Source organism: Macrobrachium nipponense, chromosome 20 (genome assembly GCF_015104395.2).
Source record: "Macrobrachium nipponense isolate FS-2020 chromosome 20, ASM1510439v2, whole genome shotgun sequence".
NCBI lineage: Eukaryota > Metazoa > Arthropoda > Malacostraca > Decapoda > Palaemonidae > Macrobrachium > Macrobrachium nipponense.
This window is the reverse complement of record NC_061089.1, coordinates 12835410-12848548: the sequence shown is the minus strand read 5'-3', so window position 1 is coordinate 12848548 and position 13139 is coordinate 12835410. Positions and strand designations below refer to the sequence as shown.

Below are 13139 nucleotides of genomic sequence, written 5' to 3'. Positions count from 1 at the left end.
TGTCTCACCGGGGAGAGACAGACCGTTAGAAGTCTCTGTGCGAGACTTCTTACGGGGGGGGGGGTGAGGCCACCTTCTTCTTCCTCAGCTGGGGGGCCTTGCAAGTAGAAGGGGAAGAGGCGGCAGAAGACAGACAACGATGAAGACGAAGACCAAGAAGAAGACGACACCTTCCTCTTCTTCTTTGACTTCTTCTTCACCAGCTTCCTCAGGACAGCAGACAGGCTCCATACAGTCCGGTTGGGGCATTCTGCTGGGGCAGCATGGTAATGGCGACGGCAACAGGTGGTAGATCCAAGGGCGAGCTCTTCAAGCACTCAAAATCAGGCAGCAGAGTGAGGACAGCAAAACCTGGGGGAGGAGGAGGGATATATTCCACCTTGGAGACACGTGGCACTGGCGCCTGCACCACAGCAGTGGGGGTAACCATCATCACATGCTGGGTGTAGACCAGGTGAGGTGGTGCCGCGTACTCCAGGGTCAAAACCGTAGTGGTCGTCCTCGACTCCACCCCATGCGTAACTTGAACTGCAGCAAGATGTTGAAGGAGTCCCTGGATGCTCGGAGTGCCGGGAAGACTCAGCGATCGCCATACCTGCTGCAGATCCCCACGCGCGGAGGCAGACAAACCTGAGGAAGAAGGAACAGTCGGGTTAAAGGGGGGAGTTCCTCTTCACTCAGCAGGGGAAAAATCCCCCCTGTCCCCCAAAGGAGATAGAGCCATGAGAGGAAGCTTACAAGGGGGGAGGAAAAAAGACGACGTTTGTAACCAGCGGTGTCGAGGGAGAGCTTTCCAACGACACCTTGGCTGACTTATGTGGCTTCTTCCTCTTCTCGTATCGTTCCCACTACTCCTCTGACCAGAAGATACAAGTATCACAAGTTAGGTCACAAAAACACTCACGCCCTTGGCACCTTGTGCAAAGGGCGTGAGGATCCACAGTTTCGCTAGAGCAAAATACACCACACTTTAATCCCCCCACTCCAGGGCATAATCTCAAGTTGGATGGGGGGGCATAAGGGCTTATCTGACTCATGGGTTTGCATTTTGCATGAATTCAGAATCAAACAACATACAACACAAAACATAGGCAGAAATGAACACAGATACACAATTAAAAGGCTAAAAGCCAAAAAGGACATAGATCGATCTCACGACACAGGCGGGCAGAGGTGTCAACAACACGTCTGCACCCAATGGCAGTCGAAAGCAAAGTGGAATGTTTACATACAATCGGGCGGAACTCCCGACCATCGGACAAGCAGTTACTGCCTAACTACCTTGTTATTGAATCTTACGACCGAGTTCCAGCTGGCGTTGAAGGTAATTCCTTATGTAAAGGACTGATGGTTTGTATAATGTGTAGGAACAATCTCTTGTTCTTCTGTTTTTGTAATATATTATAAGGTCCACCATCTTGCCTTCTTCAGTGGGGAAGATGTTCTTCTTGATGATCTTCCCCATCAAGTTCTCCTCCTCGCGGTACCGAGAGTGCATGAAGGCCTTATAATTTATAATGGATTATACTGGGACACTGGGAGTGAGGAGAATGAACAGGTGGGCAGACTGTAAAATTGTTGCATATAGGAAAGATTAGGTTAGGAAAGCAATTCCGAGGGTTGAAGCCTTCCCAAGATGGAGGCATAGACAGCCTACCATGCCCCCCCTCTTCTTGTAGAAGTTCTTCCCCAGCATTACAGGCCAGGAACGACATCTGGGTATGGATTAGTAACATTACAAAACTTAGCATAGCACCTACTGCAAGTTGTATGGGGGTCAGTCAAGGAGAAAGCTAGGAATCATGAGCACGGGAATCCTGGAAGGCCGGGACACAGCACTGCGTGCCCGTGACTTCTTGGAGGAATCCATAGTACCACAGCACCACACAAAGCACACACAGACACCCAAAAACACCAAAAAAGCAGGAAGGAATCACAGGCTATCCAAAAAACCAGCTTGGGAGGAGGAGACCTGGGAGGAGGAGACCAAAAGCAAACATCCGCTCTCCAAAGTGGCTGAAGAGAGACTAAATGGGTCACAGGGTTCATGTATGGTCGAGTACTACTTTCCACCTCTTCTATGCCTTCGGATGCCAGATGGCACATATTCCTTGCATATACAATCTTAGATTTTTTTTTACTGGTTTTTCCATCTTGGTACCAGAAATTTATTTTCCATTGTTTATGGACGTCTGAATCAAGCTCGATGCTGAAGTATGTAGTTCCAGGACTCATGCAGAAGAGTGTGCTACTAGAAACAGCACACAAAGTAGGAAAAGTGATGGGCCCCTACAGAGGCAGGATATAACCCAGAACCCCACAATATAAAAAAAAAAACCAACCCAGTCGAATAGGATGACTGTGATAGAAAAAAAAAATAATCATAATAATAATATACTGTACTAAAAAATCTCTAGCATGTTAAATATCTAGTTTAAATTTTACCCATGAAAACATGAAAATGCACAGTCAAATTACCTGGCATAGCAGCTAAAGTGGCAGTTTTAGTCCCAGGTTGGGCAGGCTGGGCTGGCTGAGCTCCTTCCATGGTTTTGGTAGTGCTTCGTGTAGATTCTGTGGAGGGTTGTCTAAGTAGTGTTCTCTTCCCTCTTCTGTTCAGAGACTTGTTTATGCTCCCACAATCCGTTGGTAAATTGGCTATGCATGAAAAACTTGTCTCTTTCTTATGGATAGTGTACACAAGATTGCTATTACCTGAAAGAAAATACAAACTCTTATTACTATACAATGTGGCCATAAGGTTTATATACATTTGCTGATCATAAGGTATCATACTCTTGAAACTGTCCTTTCTCTAGGAAACAGGAAACTAGTAAATAAAAAATGTTGAGAAAACTGATATGATCACCTCGAAATAAGGAGAAACTTGAACTGCTCTAGAGATACTCCATAAAAACTTCTTAACCTAAATATATTTCCTGCAAGCAAAAGTAGAAATTTTTAAGTCATTTCTTTATAACCACAATAAAACATTCATTCACCTAACCCTTAAAAACTGAAAGACATATGGTAATTTCTGGGATCGACCTGTGTCGGCCGATGAAAAATCCCTGTAACTCATTTTTCTAGTATAAATAAATTCTATAATATACCAGAGAAAAAGCTAATATGGTTATGCTGAAGTTACTAACCCTCAATCCGCGATCACCCAAGGGCGGGTTTGTCCCGGTATAAGATATAGGGGCGTTGTGTTACCACAAACCACAGGTGGTCTGCCATTTAGAAGGTTCCCTTAAAAATTTCCCTTCTTGGTGAGAGCCGTTACAAACGAAATACTACCACCCGTCCCTGCTCGCCACTACTACTAATACCCACCGCAGCTACAATTCCCATTCCTGTAAATAGAGTCGTGCGATTCACTGTGAAGTTTTTACGCTCTATTTGATCTGTGAATATTGGATTAATCCTTGCAATTATGAGTGCTCAAGCTTCTTCTGCTTCAAAGTTGAGTACCCAAATTTGGTTTTATGGCATATTTATGTTAATTTACGTATGCTATTGGCCTTGGCCCCTCAAAATATAAGTTGGGGGTGCGATTGCCTGGACCGCAATTTTGAGCGTCGGCATAGCTACAGCGAATTCCGCACGACATGTTTCAGATTATATATATAGGCTTAGCTTTAGTTATAAAGTATTAAAAGGCAATATTTCTGTTTATACAGTTATCGGTTGCATTTCACGTTAATATGGCTTATATGCTAGCAATATAAATATGCGGTGCTCGTGAGCCCGTCTCGAATCTAGGCTAGTCTCACAATCAATAAACTATATTTGAATCCTTAATTGGATACATGGTTGAATTACCCCACCCTAGTTAGCTTAAAATTAATAAGCCTAGTGAGCTTAAGATTAGTTTTTCTTGTCCTAACGTCGTAGATCTAAAATGATTTTAACTAAGTGCGGTCGAGTGAAATGTCCCCATTACAATGGGAATTTAAGGGATACCAGGGGATTTGTAGATTAGTACTAAGATATATAGAGATTATACTCCTATGCACTTTATGTTATGTTATTGTAATTAGTCTAAATAAAATACCCTAAGTAATGGTATTATGTGCCTAGCCTACCTGGATAACCTCCTGACCGGGTTGGACCACCTTCGATCGCGCCGAGCCACGGCCAGTCATCAAAAACATCTAGGCTACATAGCCTATGAGTGGTACCCAGCTTGAACCAGGGGTAGAGCCAGGCAACATGGCCTATTACAAACAAACCTCTAATAATTTCTTTATCTCTGGAGCCTCAGCGAACAGTGTATAATTAATGGAATATTTAGAGGCAGGGTATAACATAATAGTACGTGAAGTTCAGTACTACCGGACTTCATCTGATTCATTCCTTGCTTCGGCAACTATAGAGGTGAGCTATTATCTAATATACAATGGCTTCTAAGTCGATGTTCTATAAATATAAGCGCTTCTTCGGCATTGACGAAGTTCGGCATATATTTTTAAGCATGCCTCTTAAAGGAAATTATCAGTTTATGCTATTACACTTTTAGTTTATAAGCCTCCTTAAGATAAGCCAATTATTAATATTACGTCGGTTTCGGAATATTTCGGCAACGAATTATTTCGCCGACAATTTTGAAAAACAAAGTGTTTCTAGAAAACTGTAGCAGTTACGTCGGTACGGAATATTTCGGAAACGAAATATTCCACCGGTATCAAACTAAAAAATTTACGAGTTTTTGATCAAGTTGTCTATAACTAGTATTGAGTCGGTTCCGAACTATTTCGGCGACGAAATAATTTGTCAACAAGTTTAAACGACATCAAAACTTACAGTTTTAATTTATTTGTGTGGATAACTAGTACTATGTCGGTCTGGAGTATTTCGGTAACGAAATACTTCGCCGATAGATAGAAACAATGCATGAGTTCTCTAGAGATACTTTAATGCATGTCTAGACGAAATATTTCGGCGACGAAATATTTCGCTAATAATTTCAACCACCAGGGAAGAAAACTCATTGAGAATTTTCACATTACAGGTGGTTCGTTGCCAGGCGGAGGGATGCCCCGCAACGTTAAGCAACTCGTTTGGCCACGTAGTTTGCAGGACGCATGCGAACTGCGCCGTACAGCTGGAAAACTACGTGGTCTGGCATCCAGATGCTTGTATGATCTGTTATGACTTGGTGACCATCATGTCTAATGAACAGGTAAGAACATCACGAATTTGGCTTAGTCATTTTAAGCTATTTAGTCATAAGTATTCTAGCTTAAATAACGGATCCACCACTAAAACGAACGTTAATTACAGACGGATCCAGCTGCCTACCACGATGCTAGGGTGTCCCTTTGCAAGTGGGTAGGGGGGTTTGGCAAAAATGTTCCCAAAGGCCAACCATACGTCCTAGATGCGGACCTCTGCGCTATGATTTTCTCAGGGGCCACACTGACCACAGCAGCGGCCAGGGATATTGCCAGACCCTCATCGAAGCGATACGTGCCGAGACCGGCGACCACCATTGGATTGAGCAGCAAGAGCCTCATGGACGATGTGGCGGGGACAAATATCAACGTCGAACCTATGGTCACAGAGGAACAGGTAGGTGGGGAGGTAAGTGGAGCGAGTTCCATTCCTAGTCCTTCTCCTTCCATTGCTTCTTCTTCATCCTTCAAGGGCTTTACGAAGCCCGTTGCAAAACAAGGAATACAGTCAGTAATTCTTAAAGTCAAAAAGACTTTAAAGAAGGCTATGAAGTCTGTTCCGCCAGCGGCGAAGGAGTTGTCTTCGGCGTCACAGCCATCGACATCATCCGTCAATGTGCCTGCTGCCATAAGTCCTTCCCCTACACAAGGGCCAGGAACATTCTCTAAGGCGGCGGAACAGTCCTTCGATCCAGTAGACTTTACTAACCAGCTGTTAGCCAAGGCCGCTGGAGTAATCGATCAAAAGATTGATGCACGCCTCGGGTCAACACCGGACATCCCCAATCAGGCTCTCTCGTCACTGACAGAGAGAATGAAGCGTATTGAGGAGATGCTCTCCGGTCTCCTTCGCTCCGGAACACCAGCCCTATCAATGATGGTTCCGGATGCCTCAAAGCTACCACCATTTGAGAATGACAATCCTTGGAGGTTGGCCCTGCATGCTCCCTTTGTAGATGGGAGATTGACTATTGAGGGGTGCTGGTCGCGACCCATCGAAGACTATGAGCTCTTCCCACATGATATGCAGTTCCCGTTCCCGGGCTTTGTCAGACTAGCAAAACATGCGCTAGTCAGGGTGGACAAAGTTCTGAAGGAAACGGTAATCTTCCCAAGAGAACAGGCCCAAGCTGCCTGGGTCCGTTGTCTGTCTGAGCTAAACTGTGTCAATACTAAATTGACACCGCACAAAGGGAAGTATACCATGTTCGTCACTCCCAAAGGGATTCCATCACCTTGTACATCTAAGGTGGCAGAGTTGACGCTACAAGCCATAGTCAAGGACAAGCCAATGCCAGTCCTAAGGGAAACAGAGCCTACATCTCTTCTGTTGCCCACGGGGCTGGACGCTTGGAATAACGCTCCGGGTACATTTACCGAAGGTAAATTGGAACCGGAGTGCGCTTCGGACCTGTTTTCAGAAAGATTACCCAAACTCCCGCGCCATATGATCAAGGCGGAGTTTGGAAAACAAGGACCAAAGGTTCCAAGCCAATCCATCAACCGCCACCGTCAACATCGGTCGGAAGTTTTGTTGGACAACCACATATTGAGGATGAGCAAGTCTTTCGAGTTCTGACGAAAGCTCTACTACAGATCTTTCAGACGGACTTGTATGACTTTGCTATAGCAAGAAGGGCCTGTCAAAAACATGTCTTAGCTGGGGCTACAATTAAACATGAGCCCAACAGACTCATTAAATCTTTCCATTTGGGGAGAAACCCTCTTCCCCAAAGAGGAAGTAAATAACATCCTCCATGAGGCAGCCAGGACTAACCAGAGTCTTAGAGTGAGGTGGGGTCTTCCCTTCAAACGGCAATGATGCGCCTTCTCATCAACAGCCAAGAAAAAGCAAGAAGGTACAACCCTTATCAGACGGCCCGCCCTCAAGGATATATGCATGGCAGTGCCGTCCACCTCAAAGGCACTAACACCACAACAATATGTCTTAGTCCAGCCACCCTCGGAACCTCAACCTTCAACTTCGTCTCAGGTTGTGGCTTCCCCAGCATTTAATCCTGCATATGAGGCGAGAGGTAATTTTCGCCCATATAGAGGACATGCTGGGAGTAGTCGAGCCAGAGGAGGCTCTCGATTGCGAGGTGGAGCCGGAGGGAGAGGATTCCGAGGAAGGCGAGGATCTAGACCAGCAACCAACCAGTGAGATCTACCAGGTAGGGGGGAGATTGTTCCTGTTCAAGGGTCGATGGACCTTCAGTCCATGGGCCCACAGTATAATATCAAAAGTCTAGGCTGGAAGTGGGAGAAGGGCCCTCCCCCTCCAGTCAGCTTCTTCCAAAAACCAACAGAGGACCTCTTAGAGTATACCAAGGATCTTCTTCAGAAACGCGCCATAAAGAGGGTGAAGAGCATAAGGTTTCAAGCACGATTGTTCAGTGTGCCAAAGAGGGACTCAAACAAAAGACGTGTAATCCTGGACTTGTCTCGGCTGAATTCCTACATTCACTGCGACAAGTTCCATATGCTGACAATCTCACCAGTACGGACCTTACTTCCCCGTGGGGCCGTCACCACCTCTATAGATCTTACAGACGCTTACTATCACGTCCCAATAGCCAGAAACTTACTCTCCGTACCTAGGGTTCAAACTAGGCACGCAAGCTAACTCATCAAAGTAATGCCCTTCAGACTCAATATAGCACCCAGGGTGTTCACAAAATTAGGAGAGACAGTAGTTCAGGAATTGAGGAAGAAAGGAATACTGTTAGTAGCCTACCTGGACGATTGGTTAATATGGGCGAGCAACGAAGCAGAGTGTCGAAGGTCGACATCCAAAGTACTGAAATTTCTCAAATTTTTAGGGTTTCAAGTAAACATGGCAAAATCCAGACTGACTCCAGCATCTCACTTCCAATGGTTAGGGATTCAGTGGGACCATGAAGAAAACACAAACTATCTCTACCGACCAAAAAGGTCAGAGATAGCAAAAGCTACAAAAACGCTTTATCAAACAGACGTTCTATTAAAAACCAAATTGAAAGACATCAATCAGGTTTGGAGATCAAGAGCAAACCTTAAATCCAGGGACAAAGTTTCAAGAATCCCAGATATTCTAAAAAAGAGACTTCTCCCATGGACGGAACAACGGAACCTATCCAAATCAGTTCCACTGCAATTTCCTCCTCCATCTCTGATCATCCACAAAGTACTGAAATTTCTCAAATTTTTAGGGTTTCAAGTAAACATGGCAAAATCCAGACTGACTCCAGCATCTCACTTCCAATGGTTAGGGATTCAGTGGGACCTGAAGAAACACAAACTATCTCTACCGACCAAAAAGGTCAAAGAGATAGCAAAAGCTACAAAACGCTTTATCAAAAACAGACGTTCTATTAAAAACCAAATTGAAAGACATCAATCAGGTTTGGAGATCAAGAGCAAACCTTAAATCCAGGGACAAAGTTTCAAGAATCCCAGATATTCTAAAAAAGAGACTTCTCCCATGGACGGAACAACGGAACCTATCCAAATCAGTTCCACTGCAATTTCCTCCTCCATCTCTGATCATCCACACAGAGGCATCTCTGAGCAGTTGGGGGGGAATATTCACCCCTCAAGAAAGTTCAAGGAACATAGTCAGAAACATTCGTCAATTTCCACATCAATGTATTAGAAGCGATGGCAGTGTTCTTAACATTGAGAAAATTACAACCGTCCAAGAAGATCCGCATTCGAATAGTATCGGACAGCTTTACAGTAGTCCATTGCATAAACAGAAGAGGATCCAAATCCAACAAGTTGAATCATGTAATGATAGCAATATTCCTCTTAGCGGAAAAGAACCACTGGCATCTGTCAGCGATTCATCTGGCAGGGGTAAGGAATGTAGTAGCAGACTCCTTATCCAGAATGACCCCACTAAAATCAGAATGGTCACTGGACAACAAGTCATTCAAATGGATCACGACTCAGATTCCGGGACTACAGGTGGACCTCTTTGCCTTGGAGTCCAATCACAAGTTAGCTTGTTATGTAGCTCCCAACATAGACATCAATGCCTTTGCGATCGATGCAATGTCTCTAGACTGGAACAAATAGGAGAGAATTTATCTTTTTCCTCCAGTGAACCTCCTATTGAAGGTATTACACAAGCTAAGGTCATTCAAAGGCCAGCTGGCACTAGTGGCACCCAACTGGCGAAGAGCAATTGGTATCCCCTTATCATGGAGATGAACTCAAACCTCAAAAGATTCCATCCCCAAATCTAACACAGATAGTACAAACGCAAACTGTGTCAGCTTCCTCAAGAATTCTGAGTGCCCTAACTTTATGGACTTCATGAAGTTTGCAGCACAAAAGGAAGCAAACATAGATCCATTAAATATTCTGTTTGTAGAATCAGATAAGAGAGATTCTACAATTAGACCATATGATTCTGCAGTGAAAAAATTGGCTATATTTTTTAAAGATATGGATATTCAAAAAATGAATACAAATCTTACAATTTCTTTCTTTAAAAGATCATTACATGAAAAAAAAGGCTTAGCTGCCAGCACTATTACCACAATTAAATCTGCCCTAAGGAAGATTTTTCAAGTAGGTTTCAATATTAATTTGGCGGACACATACTTTTCCTCTATTCCAAAAGCATGTGCACGTTTGAGACCAACTAATCGTCCTCAATCTATATCATGGTTTTTGAGCGATGTTCTTAAACTCGCATCAGATTTAGACAATGATAATTGTTCTTATTCAGCACTACTAAGAAAAACACTATTTTTGGTAGCTCTGGCCTCTGGAGCTAGAATCTCTGAATTGTCAGCCCTGTCTAGGGATCCAGGACATGTGGAATTCCTACCATCTGGAAAAGTTTTACTTTCACCAGATAGACAATTTTTGGCAAAAAATGAAGATCCACAAAATAGGTGGACACCTTGGGAAATTCTACCTCTTCCAGAAGATAAAACATTATGTCCTGTTCATACACTAAAATCCTTTATGTCCAGAACATCTCAAATAACATTGGGCTCTCTTTTTATTAGAGACAAAGGGGGCACGATAACTCTAAGAGGAATTAGGCAACAGATACTTTATTTTATTAAACAAGCTAATCCGGATTCAGTCCCATATGTCCATGATATCCGTCGATGCAGTTGCCACCTCAACTAATTTATTTTCAAACCATTGTGTTTGAGGACCTTAAAAAAGTACTACAAGGTTGGAAGTCCCCAGCAGTGTTTAAGCGCCACTACCTGAAAAATTTACAGGCCCTAAAATTTTCAGCAGTGGCAGCTGGGGTTATGGTTGTTCCTGAAGAACAGACTGACGTTTCTCCTTAGAAACCTTTGAACAAAACTATTCCTTTTACTATCTCCCTTTGCATGACCCTTCTACCTACATGACTCGCTCACACTCCCCACCATACTTTTTTTCCGGACCGGGCTAGACATTGGTTATTGATCCCGCAACCGAATTGTTGTATACAAGTATACATATGTATATATTAACCTATTGTACTATGATAATAGTACTAGAATATTTTCCTTGGTCTTATGAGACATATTAAGCCCAATGTACCAAGAGGGTATAATTTCATTGATTTTGATAATGCTATGTTAATTGTAAATTAAGAAATTTAATTATCATTACAATTATTTTAACCCTTAAACGCCGAAGCGGTAATAAAAAATTTGTCTCCCGTGTGACAGAGGTGTTTCAGAGTGAGCGCGGAAGCGGAAAAAATATTTTTTTCAAAAAATCACAGCGCGCTTAGCTTTCAAGATTAAGAGTTCATTTTTGGCTCCTTTTTTTGTCATTGGCTGAAGTTTAGTATGCAATCATCAGAAAGGAAAAAAATTATCTTATCATCATATATCATAAGCGATATATGATAACGCAAAAACGAAATTTCATATATAATTGTATTCAAATCGCGCTGAGCACAAAACGGTTAAAGGAAACAAGTTACTTTTTTTTCGTTGTAATGTACACTAAATTGCGATAATTTTGGTATATAACACATTGTAAAACGATAAAAGCAACACAGAGAAAATATTATCACAAAATAATGCATGAATTCGTAACACGCGGACGTAAACAAATTTTTTCAAAAATTCACCATAAATCTAAATATTGTCCTAGAGACTTCCAATTTCTTTCAAAATGAAGACAAATGATTGAATATTACTATACTGTAAGAGTATTAGCTTACAATTGCAGTTTTCGACCATATCTGAAGAGTTAAATTTGACCGAATGTCGAATTTTTTAATATATATTTTTTATATGCAATTATTTTGGAAATAAGAAAAGCTACAACCTTCAAATATTTTTCTTTTTATTCTACATGAAATTGCACACATTTTCATATATAAAACTCTATGAAATGCCTAATATGAAACGGAGCAAATATTCCGAGAATGGGACGTACGCATTTCGGAGATTTGTGGCGGAGAATCCGCGCGCCGTAGGGAAGGAAAGATTTTTTTTAAAATTCACCATAAATCTAAATATTTTGCTAGAGACTTCGAATTTGTTTCAAGATGTAGGTAAATGACTGAATATTACTAAAATATAAGAGTTTTAGCTTATAACAGCGTTTTTCGACCATTTCGGTAGAGTCAAAGTTGACCGAACGTGGTTTTTTTCTATTTATCGTGATTTATATGCAAATATTTCAAAAATGAGAAAAGTTACAACCTTCAATTACTTTTTGTTATATTCTACATGAAATTGCGCACATTTTCATGGTGATAAAACTTTATGTACGGCTAATTTAAAATGGTGCAAACATTACCACAATCGCACATATGATTTTTTCGGAAGAGTTACCGCGCGGACGTACAGAAAATTTTATTTTTTTCATAAATTCACCATAAATCGAAATATTGTGCTAGAGACTTTCAATTTGTTGCAAAATGAAGGTAAATGCTTGAATATTACTAGAATATAAGCGTTTTAGCTTACAATTGCGTTTTTTGACCATTTCGGTAGAGTCAAAGTTGACCGAAGGGTTGAAATTTTGGCAATTATCGTTATTTATATGAAAATATCTCAAACTGATAAAAGCTACAACCATGGGCGGTTGTTTTTAGTTGTATTGTGCATGAATTGCGCATATTTCCATATATAAACTTTATATAACGGCTAATTTTAAAATGGTGCAAACATTACCACAATCGCATGTATGATTTTTTTCGGAAGAGTTACCGCGCGGACATAAGGAAAAAGTTTTTTCATAAATTCACCATAAATCAAAATATTGTGCTAGAGACTTCCAATTAGTTGCAAAATTAAGGTAAATGATTGAATATTACTAAAATATAAGAGTTTTAGCTTACAATTGCGTTTTTCGAACATTTCGGTAAGAGCAAAGTTGACCAAAGGTTGAAATTTTGGCAATTATCGTTATTTATATGAAAATATCTCAAAACTGATAAAAGCTACAATCATGAGTATTTTATTGTTGTATTCTACATAAAAATGCACACATTTTCATATATAATACTTCATGTAACAGCTAATTTACAATGGTACAAAAATTATGTCAAAGTGACGAAATAATTTCCGAGATGTGTCACAGATACTTTTTAGTGCGGCAAGAAAGAAATTCACGCTTGCGCGCCTGCGTAACGATTGTAAACAAAACAACACCTTGATCCGTGAACTCCCAGCATCCCTTAAGGCGCATGATTTAAAAGTTTTAGGCTGGTAGGCCAATAAGTATTTTTCCGCGAATTTTAAAAAAAACTTTTGTAAGTCGACATAAAATACGTCCAGTTGGCACACGAGAGACAAAAAATGTCGACGTAAAATACGTCCAGTCGGCAGTAAAGGGTTAATACTAGTTATAAGTTATATACTTAACAATAAGAATTAAAACTGTTTATAAATTTTTATACTGGGTATTATTAACCCTATTTATATATATATAATTTAGACTAAAACTTGTATAACATTCTCTGGTATGTTTTCATCGGCCGACACAGGTCGATCCCAGAAA

General features: G+C 41.4%; 2 protein-coding genes across 3 annotated transcripts in view; one reads left to right on the top strand and one right to left on the bottom strand.

Moving 5' to 3' along the window:
- LOC135221776 (protein HID1-like) overlaps positions 1-13139 on the top strand; it is a 476459-nt gene that overhangs the window by 302571 nt on the left and 160749 nt on the right. The window lies entirely within an intron of this gene.
- LOC135221772 (protein HID1-like) overlaps positions 1-13139 on the bottom strand; it is a 63562-nt gene that overhangs the window by 9000 nt on the left and 41423 nt on the right. The window contains exon 4 of the mRNA XM_064259595.1: positions 2479-2715. Coding sequence (XP_064115665.1) covers positions 2479-2715 — 237 coding nt within the window. The remainder of the gene's footprint in view (positions 1-2478; positions 2716-13139) is intronic.